General features: G+C 43.2%; 1 protein-coding gene across 4 annotated transcripts; it reads right to left on the reverse strand.

The window, feature by feature from the left end:
* Positions 1-952: 952 nt before the first annotated feature.
* Sdr39u1 (short chain dehydrogenase/reductase family 39U member 1) lies at positions 953-3,983 on the reverse strand. Of its 4 annotated transcripts, none has more exons than XM_045154430.1 (7): positions 3,957-3,983; positions 3,586-3,692; positions 3,419-3,501; positions 2,964-3,085; positions 2,047-2,112; positions 1,914-1,958; positions 953-1,667 (listed from the first exon to the last, which is right to left on the reverse strand). In XM_045154430.1, exons 1-7 carry the CDS (start codon positions 3,970-3,972, stop codon positions 1,255-1,257), a joined length of 852 nt encoding a protein of 283 aa, XP_045010365.1. In that variant the 5' UTR covers positions 3,973-3,983; the 3' UTR covers positions 953-1,254. The 4 variants fall into 4 exon arrangements, with proteins under 4 accessions (XP_045010365.1, XP_045010364.1, XP_045010366.1 ...); XM_045154429.1 differs by having other exon boundaries at positions 2,047-2,190; XM_045154431.1 differs by lacking the exon at positions 1,914-1,958.
* Positions 3,984-19,977: the final 15,994 nt, after the last annotated feature.

The raw sequence follows: 19,977 nt of genomic DNA on the forward strand, positions 1-19,977 counted from the left end.
GTCTTTGCTGAATGATCTGGAATGAGTTACTGGGTCCCTGTATCTTTTCTGCTGCTTCATTTAGTTATTTATATTGTTAGACCAGATTGACTCAGACTCAAGGAAGAGACCCTGAGTCCCCCTAGTGCCTAGGAAAGAAAGGTAAGTGTAATAGTGTGGTCTGAATTGAGGGCTAGGGGAACTGCTTCTGGTCAAGTTGTGGCAGATACCATGCCTTTAGGTAGATGGAAGGACTCCTGGAGGAACACTTGGGACTCATTTTATTGATGATAGGTTGGTTGAGCTTATAGTACTTGATTGGCTCCTGGCTTTCTCATTTTCCGGGATGGTGGGTGGATGGACAGAAGGCCAGAAGTATCATCTGTTCTTAAATGCTGAGGGTCCTGGCCTGTTGAAATGCCGAGGCAAACTTCAAGCTTCTTACAGACAGTGGTGCTGGCATCATCCTACTGCAGTTTGAAAAGCTGGGGTCTGTGTGATTGCTTTCATGAATTCACTGCCATTTGGTGACACACTGAAGGCTGATTTAAACAGGGGCCTTGTTTCTGCTGGCATCCTGTGAACAGGTGCTCAGGGTGACAGAGTTTGCTGGAAACAGGTCCTCATTTGGCTTGTGATCTCTCGTAACCTCATGCCTCCTGTTTATCACCAGCTCTTTTGGCAGGCAAGAAGGACCAAGAAGGGGAAAGGTGAGGAGAGATGCTGCACATTACAACTCTCAAAACCCTATGTAGAAGCAGATGTGGTGGCTCATGCCTATAATCCCAGCACATGGGAGGTTGAGGTTAGAGGATCTCTATGAGTTTGAGGCCAGCCTGAGGTACAGAATGAGTTCCAAGTCAGCCTTGGCTAGAGTGAGACTGCCTCACACAAAACAAACTAAACCAAAACTCCATGTAAGAAGAGATATCTTGAAATAAATTCCAGGGGAACCTATGCCAAAAAGATGGGGTGAAGTTAATAATATCATTTCTCTTTATTGCCAAAACTGTAGAACATTTTTTTACAGAGAACTGGGACAACAATGTGACACACAAAGAAACAAAACTCAGAAATTCTTTTACAAGGAGTTGAAGGTCATAATTTGAAGAGATTACAACCTTAAGATAGATAAGCTGGAGCAAGGGAACAATGGAGAAGGAAGAGGAAGGACTTCTGATCTCAAGTACAGGACCACTTAAGCTTACTCATAGTATGTAACCAGGAAGCCTCCCTATGGGTACAGGTCTTAGCTCCTGTTACAGGCCTCCCCACCTAGGCTAGGATGTCTTTCAAGGCAGCCCCCAGTTCTGGGAAGGAATACTGGTAGCCAGTGGCCAGTGTCCGCCGTGGGACAACCTTCTGGCCCTCTAGTAGCATGATGGCACGCTCTCGCCCAAAGACAGCTTGCACCACAGTGCTGGGGAGAGGGATGAAGGCGGGGCGACCCAGGGCAGCACCCAAGGCCTGGGCAAACTCAGCATTGGTAGTAGTGGAGGCTGGAGCCACTCCATTCAGGACTCCTTGGACACAGTTTTCTTCAAGGGCATGGGTGAGAATGCCTGCCAGGTCGCTGATGTGTATCCAGGGGAAGAATTGGTGACCTGAGCCAATGGGGCCTCCCAGACCCATGCGGAAGGGCAGAAGCATGTGGCTGATGGCACCACCACCACGGCCCAGTACAACACCTAAAGCAGGAAAGAAAGGTAGTATAGGGAGGTAGCTCAGCCTTGAAACAGTACAAGTATTCTGCATTTCTCTTTACCCTTCCTCATTTTCTCTCCTTGTATACTCAGCTCTGACAGAATTGAGGGCTGTTGTGTTCTTTATGTTTTTCTTTTTCTTTTTCCCTGAGGTAGGGTCTTATTCTAACCCAGCCTGATATGGAATTCTGTTGCCCCAGGCTGGCCTCAAACTCAAGGCAATCCTCTTACCTCTGCCTCGGAGTGCTGGAATCGAAGGTGTGGCCTTTGTCCTCTCTACAGGTTGGTCAGAGTGATGGCATCCTCAGTGTAAACTCAACCCTCCCCCAGTCCACCCTGCTTTCCCCAGGCCTCTGATGCTCACCAGAACGCACCACCACTTGGCGGGTAGAATCTCCAGGAATCCTGGCTGCCGCTTCCCATTTGGTTACTAGGTTGGAGAAAAAGTCAAAATCCCCTCCCGGGCTGTCCTCATCGTACTCCGCAGTCAGGCTGGGCCGGTAGTAAGCTGCCGGTGGAGTAGCACTCCTTGGCTCTGGCTGTCTTTGTGCTCCTTGGCCTCACTCTCTTTAGTTACTCTTTGGGTTACCCCAGGGGAAGAAAGAGCCATGGATATTTCTCCCTTGAGCTTTTCTTGGACTTACTCTAGTCGGGCCTGGAAGTCTGTAGGGCTGTAGCTGTAGGGCTACTCACCTCCAAAGGCTTCACTGAGTATAGTGGTTAGAAACAAATTTGGTGCCAGTCTGTGCCACAGTTCCTTAAACGTCTATGTGGAATTCTTGCATCTTTAACTGGGAGTAGTAGTACCTGCCTTGTCAGGTTGTGAGGATTAAATGATGTACTGGGTATGAAACACTTAGAAATAGTGGCTGGTGTGCACATTGTAATTCTAATTATTTGGTCCCAAAGGTGGTAGAATAATTAGGAACTCTTGAACTGTGGTACAAAAAGCAAGGGACTTGGGAGCAGGTAGGTGTTTTCCTGATCTAGGAGTAGAAAGTATTCCTCCTTTCTGAGGGGCACTGCTGAAGGCTCAGTCCTCTCTGTCTAGCTAAGTCTGCACCCAGCTCTCTGTGCCCTTCCTCACCCACAAGCACCACATAACTACCTAACCAGCACAAATACAGAGGTCAGGAGAAACCTGCATGGCTTGATGGCCTAGAAGTTCCTGTCTCTGGAAAGGACCAGTGCTGGTGATCCAGCTAGCTAGCCTGAGCTACCCATTCCATTCCACCACCTCCTGCTCAACGTAGTCCCATGGTTGGTAATTTGGGGGCATACCTACACCTGTGACTATTATCCAGGCCTGGGGGGGTTGTGTGGCTTTGGTGATAGCTTGTGCCAGCATCTGGGTGGTCTCCAAGCGGCTGCTGAGCACTTTTTCCCTGAAGGCTTCATTCCACCTGCAGGAAAACAAAAATATACTTGCAATTAGACCATATCCCAGCTACCTATCCTGCCCCACCCTCTACACCCACCTGCTTCCCTACCCATTCAGCTAGTTGACGTTAATCTTCATGCACCCCTCAGGATGCCCAGGAAAGATAGCTGTTTCCTGTTTATAACCAACATGGACCAAGCCTCCTTGGCCACAACACTGGGATTTACTACACTAGGCCCCCAAGGATACAGGACCATGGGATGCAGCTCCAGTATGCACAGCTCATAGTTCTCACTGGAATCGACCCTCTTTCAGCCCCTGCTGTGGAAGGTCTCTGTCTTGGGGGCCTGCTGACCTTCGCAAAGGGTTGAGGATGTTCTCTCCAGCCAGGTTGATGACAACATCGCAGATGGGAAGCCCCGACCTAGTGAGCTCATTCTGTGAGGGTAAGTGAGCACAAAGTTCCCAATGGCCCTGTCCCAGGCGAATTGCTTCCCCACCCTGCTGAGAGGCTGGACATACCCACGTGATTCGACCTGGCCCAGGCTGTCTGGAGACCAGCGTCACTTTGTGGCCCTTGGCTTTCAGCAGCTGGGACAGGGCGGTCCCAATGAATCCCGTCCCGCCACCTGATGGGAGAGTACAAAGGGTTAACCTCGTGGAGGACGGAGCAGCCAGCCGCTCTGCAGGTGGCCCCCCCTCGGTGCAGTCCCTGGATTCCAGACTTCTAGCCTCCCGTGACGCACAGGTGACAAAGGCCAGAAGGAATACAGAGATCGCCTTTTAAGCCAGAAGCCAAGGTTGTCTATATGGGCGATCGTGAACTCTCAGCAAGGCCTCCCAGCCCCCAATCTTGAGCTAAGGCCGCTCCTCACTCTCCCGCCCGTCCTCACCCACAAGCACCCGCATAACGACAGAGACCTAATACGCCTGCGCAAGCGACTAAGACCTTGCGCACATGCGCACAAATCTGGCCGGGGAGACCTGAACTGAGCATGCTCCTACCCCGCGACCCGGAAGAAGTAGCTATGGATAGTAAAGTTTACCCGTAGCGCGTATGGAGGGCCGGAAAGACAGGAAGGAAATGGGGAAACAAGTGTTCCCTTAGAAACCAGCGGACCCTAAAGCTGCTCAAGTCGCAGACCTCGAGATGTCCCTTCGGTTTGGAGGATCAGTAGTACTCTGGATCCTCATTTTTCACTGTTCTGCCTCTTCCTGTGAGCATATAAACATTGAAAACGTCTCTTCATCACGAAAAAAACCTTTCCCTATATCCTGCTAATGTTCTCTCTCTGCTTCCATAGCCAAACTTCTCCAAATGCGATTTTCATTTTCCACTTCCTAATTCAACCCCTCTAGTTTCTGCCTTCATTACTCATTTCCCCTTTCACCAAAAATGCAAACTTGCCCATGTCACCAACTCCAGTGCGTAGCTTCAGGTAGTTTTGATCACGGGACATGCACTGGCTCCTTTCTCCTTATGGAAATGCTGGATTCTTGGTTTCGCCGAAAATCACATGGTCTTCTGGGACTTTTGAAACTCATCTTGGCCTCTGTTGCTTGTCCTACCTCGTTTAAATTCTTAAAATGTTGATGTTCTTCCTGTTGAATCCTAAGACTTTCTTCCTGCTCTGCACTTTCCACCAACGATCTATGTTGTGAATTCACTCACCAGGTTTTCACAGTGGACGCCCAGGTCTATGTAATAATATAGACCTTTTCTCTAAACTGACTCTATACATCTCTTCTTGGTTGCCCGAAACTCTGTTGATTTTGCATACTAAATATTTCCTTGATCTCTTTCTGTCTGGTTGTGGCAACTACAACCCTAATTCCAGTTATTCTTTCTTGTCTAAATTCCTGTAATAATCTTCTAATAGATCCCTTTGAGTTTTTCTTCTCCCCAAACGATTCCACAAATTACAGGCTTAACGATCTTTGAAAAATGTGTAATGATCACCACTATGCAGTATATGATGTTCTACCTAGGCCAACCTCAGTCTCCTTTGGAGAATCTGTTTTTCTTTTTCAGAAGGCAGCTAGAATTAGGAAATTAACCACCCCTTACACACCACCCGGGGTCCCAGTGAAACCAAGAGGAATTGGAGAGATGAGCAAGACAGGTCTTTCAATAAGGAACCTGTCAGCCAGTGCCAGGGTCATGGAGATAAGACACTGAGAATACTCAAAATACTCCAAAACAGAAATCTAGAAACTGTTGAAAGCGCATCCCTAAAATGGACTTAAAACACACCCACCATGGCTCAGGAAATTATGCAGAAGAGGGGTAGAAAGATTGTAAGAGCCACAGAGTGGAAGGAAATGTCCAGAGACACTGCTGGTACTAACATATGATGTATACATATAACTTTCTATTTAATATAAAAAGTATACTATGTTTTAAATTCTCTAAGTTAAAAATTACTAGGTATGCTGGATAAAACTAAATACACTTCCATTTAAAAGCATTGCCAAGTTATTTAGAAAAATAAATCTCAAGAGACCAAAAAACTTAATAAGACACTGAAAAAATCCTTGACCCAATGTAAAGCCCTACCTACGGTTTATAGCAAAAGTAATTACAACAGAATCCTATGCAAAGGAAAATACATGTTTTAACCAGCTAAGGACATGCTGAATATTAAAAGGAATATATCCAAATACTACAGTTCTTTGGAAACACAAATAAGTTTTCCTAGAGATTTCAGTGAAAGTCTTTACTAGTATCTTAAAACAGTCTCAAAAACTGCCAACTTGGCTGTCTGTGGTGGCAGTTTGGGATATATAGTGACACTACCTCAAATTCTATTCTCTGAATGTATGTATGAGCCAGGATCCCTCCCTCAACCTGAAGCTGTGGATTCTGGTCAGTGAGCCCAGTTAACACCCTGTTGCAGATTAGGGTTACAGAGGTACATGGCCATATTGAGCTTATGTGGATTCTGAGGAGATGAATTCATGTTGTCTCAGGCCTTTCTAGATCCTCAGGTATAGGTGGCATGTACTCTTAACTACACAGCCATCTATTTCCTCAGCCCTAATTTTTAAGAAAAAGTTTTTCCTGTGTACTTTAATAGGGAATTTGATACCCCAAAAGAGTATATAACAAAATTTTGCTGAGATTTTAGTTCTAATAGCAAGTGAATTTTCCTTGAATCCTAAGAAATGTTAACCACAAACTTAGAACCACCTTGCAAATTACATTCCTAATATATTTCTTACCTACATTAAAATTTCTAAAATTCTTCCTTCAATATCAAAGTGCAGCTACTGGGACCATAGGACACTAATTAAATAGGTTAGAGATCTGTCTGTCACTTACAAAGTTATACAAGAGATTCTAGTTCAAGTTGACAGAATATAAACTAGATTTTAAAGTGCTGTATTAAAGAGAAAAAACACACTTCATTGGGATAGTCACAATAATGGTCTATTTAGAAGACATGGCATAAATAGGAATGAAAGAATATAGGATCACTATCCTACAATTGTTCAATTTTGCTTTTTCATTCTAAGAATATTGTCTTTTTCAGAGAATGGTAGCTAGCTGATCACACTTGAATCATGTCACACTTGACCACAGGTCTCACTCATGTTATATTTGAACATTTTCCCTGTTCTACTGGTAAGTCATCTCATTTATATTGGTACTTAAGAACTTCATAGGTTTGTTTTAAACTTTTTTTGGTGGGGGGGGGGGTTATTGCTTATCGTGATAAGGTCTCACTCTATCCCAGCCTGACCTGGAACTTACTCTGTAGCTCTAGGCTGCCCTCGAATTCATGCTGGTCTTCCTACCTCAGACTCCCAAGCACTGGGATTAAAAGTGTGTGACACATTTTTGGCTTGTTTAAAAAATTTTAAATACCTGAAATAAATTACAGAATTTCTTTTTTAAAATTTTTTGTTCATTTTTATTTATTTGAGAGTAAGAGAGAGAGAGAGAGAGAGAGAGAATGGGCGCACCAGGGCTTCCAGTCACTACAAACGATCTCCAGACACGTGCACCCCCCTTGTGCATCTGGCTAATATGGGTCCTGGGGAATCGAGCCTTGAACAGTGCTCCTTAGGCTTCACAGGCAAGTGTTTAACCGCTAAGCCATTTCTCCAGCCCCAGAATTTCTTAAGAGTAGACATATTCGGTATCATGATTAAAATAGCCTGGTCTGGTGAAAAGCAAAACTAATAATATAAATGCAATCCACAACAAGAAAAATAAATTTTCTCAATAAAGTAGCTAGGCATTCTGTAAAATTTATCATCTCCAAGTCTCAATGAAACGAACTGAGCAATTTACCAATTTTGTTTTCCACTATGTGCCTTAACCTACCTTACTACAAAACAGAACATTTGCAGAATGCAATATTGAGTAACAATACAGAAGTTGCATTGGCCACATTATCCTTCCAGGTGGCAGAGGCCTATAGTCATATTTTAAAACTACTACACACTCTCTGCTGAATGGAAATGTTCTCTATGAAGCTTGCAGTCTTTCAGCTATGCCTGGGAATTTGACACAATCCAGGCTGGCCTGGAATTTACTATGTAGTCTCAGGCTGGTTTAAAACTCACAGCAAGTGTACTACCTCAGCCTAGCCAAGTGCTGGGATTAAAGGCATGCACTGGGCTGGAGAGATGGCTTGGCTGTTAAGACACTTTCCTGTGAAGCATAACCACCCAAGTTCGACTCCCAGAATCCACATAAGCCAGATGCACAAGGTGATACATGCACACAAGGTGGTGCATGTGTCTGGACCTCATTTGCAGTGGCTAAGACCCTTGTGCACCAATTCTCCCTTGCTCTCTCATTCTTACTCTCTCATTAAAAAGGGGTATGGGGAGCTGGAGGGATGGCTTAGCAGTTAAGGTATTTGTCTGCAAAGCCAAAGGACCCAGGTTTGACTTGCCAGGACCCACGTAAGCAAGATGCACAAGGGGGTACACATGTCTGGAGTTCGTTTGCAGTGACTGGAGCCCTGGCATGCCCATTCTCTCTCTCTCTGTCCCTCTTTCTCTCTGTTAAATAAATAAATAAAAATATTTTTAAAAAGGTGTGCACCACCACACCCAGTGACCTCTCTCCTATCTCCCCAGATGAGCTCCTCAAAAAATTTATAATCTCTTTTTTACCTCTGTAATTCTAGCTTCAGCCCCAAGCATAGGAAATAATGTGTAATTGGCCACTGCTTTGATGTCATATCTTGTTTCTTTCCTCCTCTCTGTTTACAGAATCTATTTTATACTCAATGCTATCTGTGATTGTTGATCTTCATTGTCAAGTTGATTGGATCAGGAATCAAGTAAGAGACATGCCTCTTCGGCAGATCTGTGGTGTACCAGGGTCTCCAGTCCCTGCAAATGAACTCCAGATGCATGCACCACTTTGTGCATCTGGCTTTACATGGGGGGAATCAACCCCAGGCTACTAGATTTTGCAGGCAAGTGCCTTAACTGCTGACCCATCTTCCCAGCCTCTGTGAGAGCATTTCTAGGAAGGATGAAGGGAGGGGAGCCCTTCTGGAAATAGCCTAGATATAAAGAGGCTCAAGGCCCACTGTGGTGGTGTATACCTTTAATCCCACCATTCTGGAGGCAGAGGTAGGATTGCTATGAATTTGAGGCCACCCTGAGACTACATAGTGAATTCCAGGTCAGCCTGAACTAGAGCAAGACCCTACCTTGAAAAAACAAAGCAAAAACAACAACAAAGAAGAGGTTCCAGGAAAAGCAGTACTTTGGTTGGCTGATGTTGCTCCTTGCTGATGGTGTGTGCATCTACCCCGTGGCTACCATCTTTCACTGACATAAGAACCCAGCTTTTTAAGCATTCCAACAGTCTGAAGACTAGCAGCTCTCCAGGAATTTTTCATGGTATCAGTGCCAGATTGAGACTGCTGGACACCCAGCCTTGTTGATTGCAGTTACTGGCTTCTTAGCCTTTCTAGCTTGCAGACAGCAAGCTGGACTTCCCAACCCATATCACTGCAGCCAATCTTTTCTTTTTTTTTCACCAAAACAATTTTTTTATTTCCAGTGTTTAATTGGGTATGCACACAGGCATGACACAGATTTGGATTTAAGTCCTCATGCAGAATTCTGTTCTTCTCAATAAGCCAGTTCCATCCAGGATCCACTGTCTACACACTTATGTTACAACATATATATCAAATCTGGTATCTGAAGAAAAGATACACATACAACATCTTCATTTAAGTTACGTATTTTACAGAAAGATTAAAAATTCAAGTCGCACAAAACTCAAAAACTGTATTAAAAGTTTGAATATAAAACTCAGATCCATCTGGAATGACTAAAGAATGGAAGTACTGTATCCACCTGTGTTAAAACTGGTCACTGTAATGAAATTTGTTACTGATAAAAATGTATACATTTATTCAATGTATGTTATCTAATTTTAACAATATGGCACACTAAAAATCAAATTACTTTTATGATGAGGCACTTCTGTTAGTGACAAAACCAAAAGAACAATTTAGCTGTGTACTAATGTCAGAGATTTTCTTCAGTTATTTGGGGATATACTATGTAAGTTGCAACAAATACCTTGCTTATTTGTATACAACTATCCAATATACTTTTATACATATATATAAATAAATGTTTGTGTGTGTATTCTTCTGGCTGTAGTAATGCACCATAAAGCTATTTCACAGTGCAAAATGATGAAACCAGCCCAAATGAAGGCTGCATAATAACAATTCTGGTACAAGAAAATATTTACAGAGTTACTGGAACGTGTAACAGTAGCTTCTGATTTTCCAGAGTGAACAAGCCCCAGCTTAAAGACAGGGATGAAGCTGTGCTTTTGTGCTGGGGCTTTCTGACAGTTTGTAAAGATGGGCATCACTGCAGCCAATCTTAATAAAACCTCTTTATATGTTCAGATCTTTTTCTCTGACTAATATTCTGAATATTTTCTTATTCCCTTCCTTCTCTCTCTCTCCCTATTTTTTTTTTTTTTTTTGGTTTTCCCAAGTGCTAGGATTAAAGGCATGTGCCTCCATGCCTGGTTCTTATTTTCTTGTTTTTTAAATTTTTTTAAAATTTTAATTTTTTTAAACCCTTGTAGCTAGTGTGGTGATGCACACTTTAGTCCCAGCACTTGGGAGGCAGAGGTAGGAGGCTTGCTGTGAGTTCGAGGCCACCATGGGACTACAGAATAAGTTCTAGGTCAGCCTGAGTTAGAGTGAGACCCTACCTCAGAAACAAAACAAAACAAAACAAAAACAGGAAAACAAAACAAAACCTTCCTCTTAGCTGGGCATGGTGGCTCATGTCTTTAATCATAGCACTTGCTTGCAAGGCTTGGGTAGGAGGATTGCCATGAGGTTGAGGCCAACTGAACTACAGAGTAAGTTCCATGTGAGCCAGGAAAAGAGTGAGACCATGCCTCAGAAAACAAGCAAACAAATAAATACTCAGCCCCAAACCAACCAACCAATCAACCAACCAACCAACCAACCAACCACCTTGCTTTTGAGTTGAGCATGTGTGGCACATGCCTGTTTGTGATCATAGCACTAGGGAGGTAGAGACAGGAGGAGCAGGAGTTCAAGGCCAGCACTGCTACATAGTGAGTTTGAGGCCTGCCTGGGCTAGATGAAAGACCCCTTAAACAAAATCCAAATAAATGGGCTGGAGAGATGGTTTAGCAGTTAAGGCACATACTTGTAAAACCAAAGGACCCAGGTTCGATTCCCCAGTACCCATGTAAGCCTCATTCACAAGGTGGTGCATGCATCTGGAGTTCGTTTGCTGTGGTCTAGAGGCCTTGGTGCACCCAATCTTTCTCTTTCTCTATCTGCCTCTTTCTCTCTCTCTCTCTCTCTCTCTCAAATAAATAAGCAAATAAATAAATAAATATTTTTTAAAAACCCCAAGCTGGGTATGGTGGCACATGCCCTTAATCCCAGCACTTGGGAGGCAGAGGTAGTAAGATTGCCATGAGTTCAAGGCCACCCTGAGACTACATAGTGAATTCCAGGTCAGCCTAGGCTAGAGTGAGACCCTACCTCAAAAAAATGAAAAACCAAAAACCAAAACAAAACAAAATAAAAACCCAAGCTCCAAATACACAAAATCCCTCAAACCAGACAAAAACAAACAAAAGAAAACTTTACTCTTGCATGTGACCACACTTAAAATTCACACTTAAAAATAATGGAAAGCTGGGTGTGGTGGCACATGCTTTAAATATTAGTACTCAGGAGGCAGAGGTAGGAGGATTGCTGTGAATTCGAGACCACCCTGAGACTACGTAGTGAATTCCAGGTCAGCCTGAGCTAGAGCAAGACCCTATCTCACAAACAAACAAAAAAAGTTGATTTTGAGGATGAAAGCTGAGACTTGTTATATTTGTTCCCTTGCACTCCATACTCCATGGAAGAAAAGAAAGTAACTAGAAAGAGGAATACACTGGATAACACTGCAAAACATGTGGACTGTGCCTGACTGTGACAAATAATGTCATTAGTAATCTACCTCCTGGGGCTGGGGAGATGATATCTCAGTGGGTAAAATGTCTTGCAAGTATGGGGACCTGAGTTAGATCTACATACCCATGTAAAACTACTAGGTGGCATGCCCTGTAATCCCAGTGCTGAGGAGGTAGAGACAGCAGGATCTCTAGAGCTTGCCAGCTAGACAGTCTAGCCTAGTTGGTGAGCTCTGGTTAGAGAGACACTGCCTCAAAACTCAAAAGGTGGTACTCCTGAGATTAACACCTGCTATTGTCCTCTGGCCTCTATACACATGGGCACATGTTTTCCCCTACATGAACATGCATACACGCATACGCATCACACACACATACACACAGTTAAAAAAGCAATCCACACCTTATTCCCAGCTCTTCTTTTCTGAACTTTGGTTTTCACTTCATAAGGACTCCCTCGTTTTAGAGAAGAATGATTGTTTAATTAAAGGTAGGGTCTCGCTTTAGCCCAGGCTGACCTGGAATTTACTACGTAGTCTCAGGGTGGCTTCAAACTCACCACAATCCTCCTACCTCTGCCTCTGAATACTGGGATTAAAGGCATGAACCATCACACCCAGCTTAGAAGGATGAATTTTTGGCTTCTATTTCCTGCAAAGTGACTATTTCCCTTACGGCCTGCAAAAATCTCAGAATAGACTGTCCTTGGATTACTTAGAAGCACATGTCCTTTATGAACTGGTCATTGTGGCCAAGTATGAAGGGTTTTGGATGGTTAGGCCTGGCCATGTGTTTGTTGCTGACCACTCTCTATTCTCTATAATGGAAAACTAGTCTGGGCTCTGCATGTTAAGGGACTCCTCCACAACATAGCCTAGTCCTGGTCATTGATAACTGTTTTCTTTTTCTTCTGGCTCCATCTCGCTTTTCAGTGAACTGTGAGTGGTATGGGGAGGGTTATATTAAATCAAATGCCCATTAGCCCTAAATTCATGAGGGTAGAGCATCATCAGATATCATCATGGAAGTGATGTGGGCAGTCCTTCCAGAATTTTTGCCAACGTACATATGGACAGTGCTGTGCTCCAGTAAGACAGCCCTGTATTCTCAGGAAAGTTGGTAGGTGCAGGCCTTTGCTTGAGTGTGCTTAGCTTCTCTTCCTAACTCTTTTCATCTGTGTTCTGGGGGTGGGTGGATTAACTTTTTGCTTCTTCCTCAGCCTTTCCTTTAACAACTGAGCTATTTTCAGTTAAACTATTTGTATCTCTGACAACCCACTTGGCACTTTGGCTGTTTACATATTTGAACTGGGTCAGATGGAGAGACACGAGAAATTTCCATCTACATATCTAGGCAAAGGTGTAATGCAACTTCTTTCCGATGTGGGAACAAAGGTTCCTTATGGGTCTTCCTTCCTTGAAGCTGCATTCTGAAAAAGCAAAGGGACTGAGCACAGCTCCTGATCTGGTGATCAGGCCATTTATTTGGGGTAGGCTAGGAAGACAGGACTTGGGGAGTGATCTTGGATATTCCCTTCAATTTACATTGGGGTACAGTGGAATGAGGATTTATTGCAATCTGTCAGCATTGCCTCTTCTAGCTGTGTGAATATCCCACGTTTATTTATTTAATTTTTTTTTTTGCAGAGAACAAGTGCAGACATAGGATAAATTATATTTTATATGACCCCATGGGGTTCAAGCAATCCTAACCAAAGCTGGATCTTCCTTTGCCTTCTTCTACCTTCTACCCACTTAGCTAACGCTTTCTTATTTCATCCATCAGTTGGCAGTGAGGCTTCCTAGGGTGGAAGATAAAGGTCTCTCATCTTCTTCATGGATCAAACTAAGCTGGAATGTATGTCCCCATATGCTAATTAGACATAAGCAAGCAACCTTGTACATCCAGTCACCTTAGGACCCTCTTCCCACCCTCAACTTCTTTTTTTTTTTTTTTAATTTTTATTTATTTATTTGAGAGTGACAGACACAGAGAGAAGGACAGAGAGAGGGAGAGAGAGAGAATGGGCGCGCCAGGGCTTCAGCCTCTGCAAACGAACTCCAGACGCGTGCGCCCCCTTGTGCATCTGGCTAACGTGGGACCTGGGGAACCAAGCCTCGAACCGGGGTCCTTAGGCTTCACAGGCAGGCGCTTAACCGCTAAGCCATCTCTCCAGCCCTCACCCTCAACTTCTTATAAACCCATTTCCCTGACAATAAACCGAGCTGTTCACCAAAACTGTTTCCCGAGAGTAATTCTTTCTCTCATCACACGTGCACAAACTTGATCTCCATGGTTGCCTGGACTCCTTGGGGGACTGTGGCCAGCCTGAGGGCCCAGGAACCCACAAGGAACAACCACCTCTACTTCCTTCCTGCTAATAGGATTAGGAGCAGCCACCTCCACTTCCTTCCTCCTAATGAGTTCAGGAGCAGTCTCCACCACTTCCTTTTTTCTAATGAGATCAGAAGCAGACACCTCCACTTCCTTCCTACTTGTGATATCAGGAGCAGTCACTTCCACTTCCTTTTTTTCTAATGGGATCAGGAACAGCCATCTCCACCTCCTTCCTCTTAGTGGATCAGGAACAGCCACCCCCACTTCCTTCCTCCTAATGGATCATGAGCAGACAGCTCCCCTTCCTTCCTCCTAAAGGATCAGGAACAGCCACCCCCACTTCCTTCCTTTAATGAGATCAAGAGCAGCCATCTCTATTTCCTTCCTCCTATTGAGATCAAGATCAGCCACCTCCACTTCCTTCTAATGGATTGGGAGTAGACAACACCACTTCTTTCCTCCTAAAGGATCAGGAACAGCCAACTGTACTTCTCTCTACCTAATGGAAACAGGAACATCCACTTCCACTTCCTTCCTCCTAATGGAATCAGGAGCAGCCACGTCCACTTCTTTTGTCCTGATGAGATCGGGAACACCCACTTCAACTTCTTTCCTCACAATGGATCAGGAGCAGAGAACTCCACTTCCTTCTCTCTAATGGGATTGGGAACAGACACCTCCACTTCCTTTCTCCTAGTGGGTCAGAAGCAGCCACCTTCACTTCCTTCCTTCTAATGGGATCAGGAACCACTACCTCCCTTACTTCCTCCTAACGAGATCAAGAGCAACCACCTCCACTTTCTTCCTCTAATCAGATCAGGAGTGGCCACCTCAACTTCCTTCCTCCTAAAGGGATCAGGAACAGCCACCTGCAACTCCTTCCTCCTAATGGCCCAGGAACAGACACCTCCACTTCCTGCCTGCTAATGAGATCAGGAACAGCTACCTCTACTTCCTCCTAATGAGATCAGGAACAGCCACCTCCACTTCCTTCCTCCCAATGGAATCAGGAGTATCCACCTCTCTTCCTTCTTCCTAAAGGCCTGATAAGTACTCCACTTTGTGAGCAGAAAGTGGTCTCTGAATCCCATACCAGAGACCCCCTTCACAGGTGTTTACTCAGAATATAGTGTTGCGGTTGCGATGCTTTCTCTTGGCTTTCCTTCTCTCTCCTCTGTGTTAAACATGTGCCTTATGTATACCCTCCCTCATAAAAACAAACAAAATTAATAAAATAAATTAAACAATTAATTTTTGGGTCTGTTTGTTACCTGTGTATATGAGTTCATGTATGACATTGTGAACAAACATGGCGGTTAGAGGATAACTTGTGGGTGCTTGTCCATGCCTTCCATACCCTTTGAGGTAGAGTATCACATTTTTCACTGTATCTAGCCCCTAGGCTTTCAGCATATGAGCCTGTCTTTGCTTCCCTTCTTGTCCTTAGGTGTGATAGGGATTACAAACATTTGCCACAGCATCTGGCTTTTTATGTGGGTACTGGCTGCTGGTGTTCAAAACTTGAGTTCTCAGGCTTGTGTAGCAAGTTAGCTTTAAAAAAAAAAATCTATTGAGCCATTTCTCTAGACCCTTTTAAAAATAATTTGTGCATGTGTTTGTGTTTGTGTGTGTGTGTGTGCATGCACACACACATATTGTTGTGACAGGAATTTTTGCCACTGCAAACAAATGACAGATGCTTGCACCAATTTTGCATCTGACATTTTTGTTATTTATTTGTTTTAATTTATTGTATGTTTGTGGATGTGGGTCCTTGTGTTTGGCAATAGAGGTTGACTTTGAATGTCTTGCTCAATTGTTGTTTGCTTTATTTACTAAGGCAGGTTCATTTGAACCCAGGGTTCACTGATTTTTCTAGTCTAGCTAGACAGCTGGCTCCATAGGTCATTTCTTGTATCTTAAGTTCATTGCTTATAGATATATTGATACTTAAGACATGTTCCCTGCTCTAGAAAAATGATCTTCAATGCTGCTGTTCTGCTTCCAGTTTGTGGGGTAATTGGTATCCACACAGGTATCTAAACTAATCAAATATGTTACCAAATACAAATGCCAAAACTTTATCCTATCTTACTTGATATGTTCTATCTATACTTATAACTATTACACATTTAAAAAACAAGATGTGCCTACCTTCTGAAAAGCTGTTTCTCTGTATTTCTCTTGCCTTAATTGTTTACATAGTCAAAAAATTCTCTATAATAAGGTGATAAATTTATTTATAATGTCATACCTCATATTATGATAAAAGAAAAATCAAAGGCCTCTGGCACAAAGTTATGTCTTGAACTATAAATTTTCATGCTAATTATGTTCCATGCTACATGGTCTTTTGTACTGACACTGTAGTTTTTGTACTGTTTCAAGGCCATAGTTTGTATTACATTTTCTGACCAGTACTAAAATTATCTTATGTTTTTTCTTAACTCCACAACACAGCTACAGATATCTTTCTATTAATTAACCATTTTCTCAGGCTTTGGAAGAGATTCCCCTGGGCTCACACTGATGTAAAAATAGATTGATTCTCCACTCCATGTCTGGTGCCAGTTCTGTAAGCTTTAGTTTCCCATATCAATATCAATGTTAACAAGGTCAAGATATTTTAACTAGTTTTGTTTGTTTTTGTAGGCTCTATCTGAATGTAACATAAAAAAATCAAAACTCGTTCTTTGTTTTGTTACATAGGACACCTGTTTACAACAATTAATTTCTTAAATGTTATACTCTTATATGTTTTCCTATTGGGTAAGACTTATTTGCTATAAACTTATTCTAATAAATAATAGTGAGGGAGAGGGAGAGAGAGAGAGAGAAAGTATGGGCCCCTCAGGGCTTCTAGGTACTGCAAACGAACTCCAGATGCCTGCGCCCCCTTGTGCACCTGGCTAACGTGGGTCCTGGGGAATAGAGCCTCAAACGGGGGTCGTTAGGCTTCACAGACAAGCGCTTAACAGCTAAACCATCTTTCCTGTCATAGGTATTTTTTATTTTTGTTTTAGCTAAGGCTCTTTGGAGAAACTTCAAAGGAGCCAGTCCAAATCACTGAGCCACTCTCAGTCATTCTTTTTGGTGACCTGCAATAAACTTGCTCATTATAAAACTAGTTTACTAAACTATCTGCCCAGCTGGAGAGATGGTTTAGTGGTTAAGGTGCTTGCCTGCAGAGTCCAAAGACCCCATAAGCCAGATGCGCAAGGTGGAGCATGTGTCTGGGGTTGGTTTACAGTGGCTGGAGGTCCTGGTGCATCCATTCTCTTGTTCCATCTGCCTCTCTCTCTCTTGCTTTCAAATAAATAAATAAATAAATAAATAAATAAATAAATAAATAAAACATTTAAAAAACTTCTCTGCCCAGATGCATTCATATCTGACTTTTTGACCATGTGATTATGATCTTGAACTGAGCATGCTCAAGAATGTAGGCTCTCTGTGTGATGATGAGTCTTCCTATGGAAGATGTATAAGTTTCCCCAATAAAAGTGCTTTGCTTTCTTTCTTTTGGGGGTGAACACTGCTTAGCAAATTAACTCCAGTGCTCTCCTTGCTTGTCATAAGTAATAAACTTGCTGGTTGTATTTATTGGATTTGGACTCACCAAAAGGTGAACAGTGTTCACCAACCAGAAAGTAAGTCATCATCAGCAATCTGGACCTTCCCTCTACCAACCATGTTTCTCCTTCCAATTTCTAGCACTTCCATCCTCACCAAATGCAATAGACTTTAAAATTCTTAGCATAATTTTTTACTTTTTTCTGTTCCTGAAAGTTTATGTAAGTAGACTGGTACAAAAGATTTTCCCCATTTTTTCTGCCCAAGGTAGGGCCTTGTTCCAGCCCAAGGTGACCTGGAGTTCATTATGTGGTCTCAGGCTGGCTTTGAACTCACAAAGATCCTCCTATCTTGGTCACCGAAGTGCTGGGATTAAAGGCATGTAGCATCGGGCCTAGGAGAGAGAGACTGGGGAAGAGAGAGGGAGGGAGAGAGAAGAGACAGAATGGTGCACCAGGGCATCTAGCTACTGAACATGAACTTCAGACACATGCACACATGCACTTTGTGCATTTGGCTTTATGCAGGTACTGGGGAATTGAACTTGGGTCGTCAGGCTTAAGTGCCTTAACCATTGAGCAATCTTTCCAGCCCCAAAGGTCGTCTTCTTTTTCTTCTTTTTTAAATCAAGGAAGTGTCTCACTGTAGTACAGGCTGACCTAGAATTCACTATGTAATCTCAGGGTGACATCAAACTCATGTTGATCTACTTACCTCTGGCCCCTGAGTACTGGGATTAAAGGTATGCACCACCACTCCTGGCAAGGTCTTCTTTTCTTTTATGTGTCTGGGTGGGGCAGGGGGAGAATTACCAGGGCCTCCGGCCACTGCAAGTGAATTCCAGATGCATGTGTCCCCTTATGCGCATGTGTGACCTTGAAGCTTGCATCACTTTGTGTGTCTGGTTTACATGGGACCTGGAGAGTCAAACTTGAGTCCTTAGGTTTAGCAGGCAAGTGCCCTAACCACTAAGCTATCTCTCCAGCCCAAGGTCATCTTCTCTCTCTTTTTTTAAAAAAATATTTTATTGATGAGCAGGACTTATTGGCACATGCCTTTAATCCCAGCACTCAGAGGCAGAGGTAGGAGGATCACTGTGAGTTTGAGGCCACCCTGAGACTCCATAGTGAATTCCAGGTCAGCCTCAGCTAGAGTGAGACCCTACCTCGAAAAACAAAAAACAAGAAAACAACATATATATATATATATATATATCTGTAAGGAGAGAGAGAGAGAGAGAGGGAGAAGAGAGAGAATGGACACACCAGGACTGTAGCCACTACATATGAACTCCAAATGCATGTGCCACCTTGTGCATATGACTTACATGGGTACTGGGGAATCAAACCTGGGTCCTTAGGCTTCCCTGGCAAGCACCTTAAGCACTGAGCAATCTCTCCAGCCCAACCCTAGGCTTTGGATAACAGTGGCTAATTTATTTTTCAAGGTAGAGTCTCACTCTAGCCCAGGCTGACAAGGAATTCACTATGTAGTTTCAGGGTGGCCTCAAGCTCATGGTGATCCTCCTATGTCTGCCTCCCAAGTGCTGGGATTAAAGGTGTGCACCACCATACCCAGCTTAACAGTGGCTAATTTTTATTGCTTGGTAGTATCCTGTTATATGACCTCATTACAATTTTATTTATTTATTGTACTATTGTTGCATTTTTGGTTGCTTCCACACATCATGAAATAAACAGTCTTTATTTTCAAATATATTTATTTATTTGTAGGCAGAGAAAAAGAGAAAGAGAGAGAATGAATTTATGAGAATTGATGCACCAGGCCTCCATCCACTGTAAACGAACTGTAGATGTATGTGCCACTTTGTGCATCTGGCTTTATATGGGTACTGGGGAACTTTACCAGGGCTGTTAGGCTTTGCAAGCAAGTGCCTTAACTGCTGAATTATCTTTCCAGCCCATGTTATGAACGTTCTTATTCATACTTCATAATGTAGAAATTTATTCTGGGTGTATTCCTAAGTGTGGAATTGATGTCACAGGGTATGTGCATCTTGAGTGTCTCAGCTGATATTGTCAAAATGTTTAATTAACACTTTTTTTTTAAATTATTTATTTATTTATTTGAGAATGACAGACACAGAGAGAAAGACAGATAGAGGGAGAGAGAGAGAATGGGCGCGCCAGGGCCTCCAGCCTCTGCAAACGAACTCCAGACGCATGCGCCCCCTTGTGCATCTGGCTAACGTGGGACCTGGGGAACCGAGCCTCGAACCGGGGTCCTTAGCTTCACAGGCAAGCGCTTAACCGCTAAGCCATCTCTCCAGCCCAACACTTTTTTTTAAGAGTCCAGTTACCTTGGAGTTTATTTAATGTTTTCATGGTTTTTAAAATAACAATTGCTACAAACAGCAGAAAGAATTTAAGAATGCTGCACTTGTGATCCATTCAAAACACTGACATTTTGGGTTGTACATAATTAAATAAATATCTCACTTTTCGAAATACTGTGACAGCCAATACATAGAGGCATGCCTTTATGTGGGCACAGTAATGCAGTTTAGAAAAGGGGAGGGAATCACACTG

The sequence above is a fragment of the Jaculus jaculus genome, chromosome 7 (assembly GCF_020740685.1).
Source record: "Jaculus jaculus isolate mJacJac1 chromosome 7, mJacJac1.mat.Y.cur, whole genome shotgun sequence".
Classification (NCBI taxonomy): Eukaryota; Metazoa; Chordata; class Mammalia; order Rodentia; family Dipodidae; genus Jaculus; species Jaculus jaculus.

Bases quoted from the DNA above. Each gene is read 5' to 3' on its own strand.
- Sdr39u1 (XM_045154429.1), bottom strand. The intron at 2,191-2,963 runs GTATGCCCCCAA...CTCCACCGGCAG, and splicing joins GATAATAGTCACAGGTGTAG to CTTACTACCGGCCCAGCCTG. The intron at 1,668-1,913 runs GTAAGAGGATTG...TTCCTGCTTTAG, and splicing joins TCCAGCACTCCGAGGCAGAG to GTGTTGTACTGGGCCGTGGT.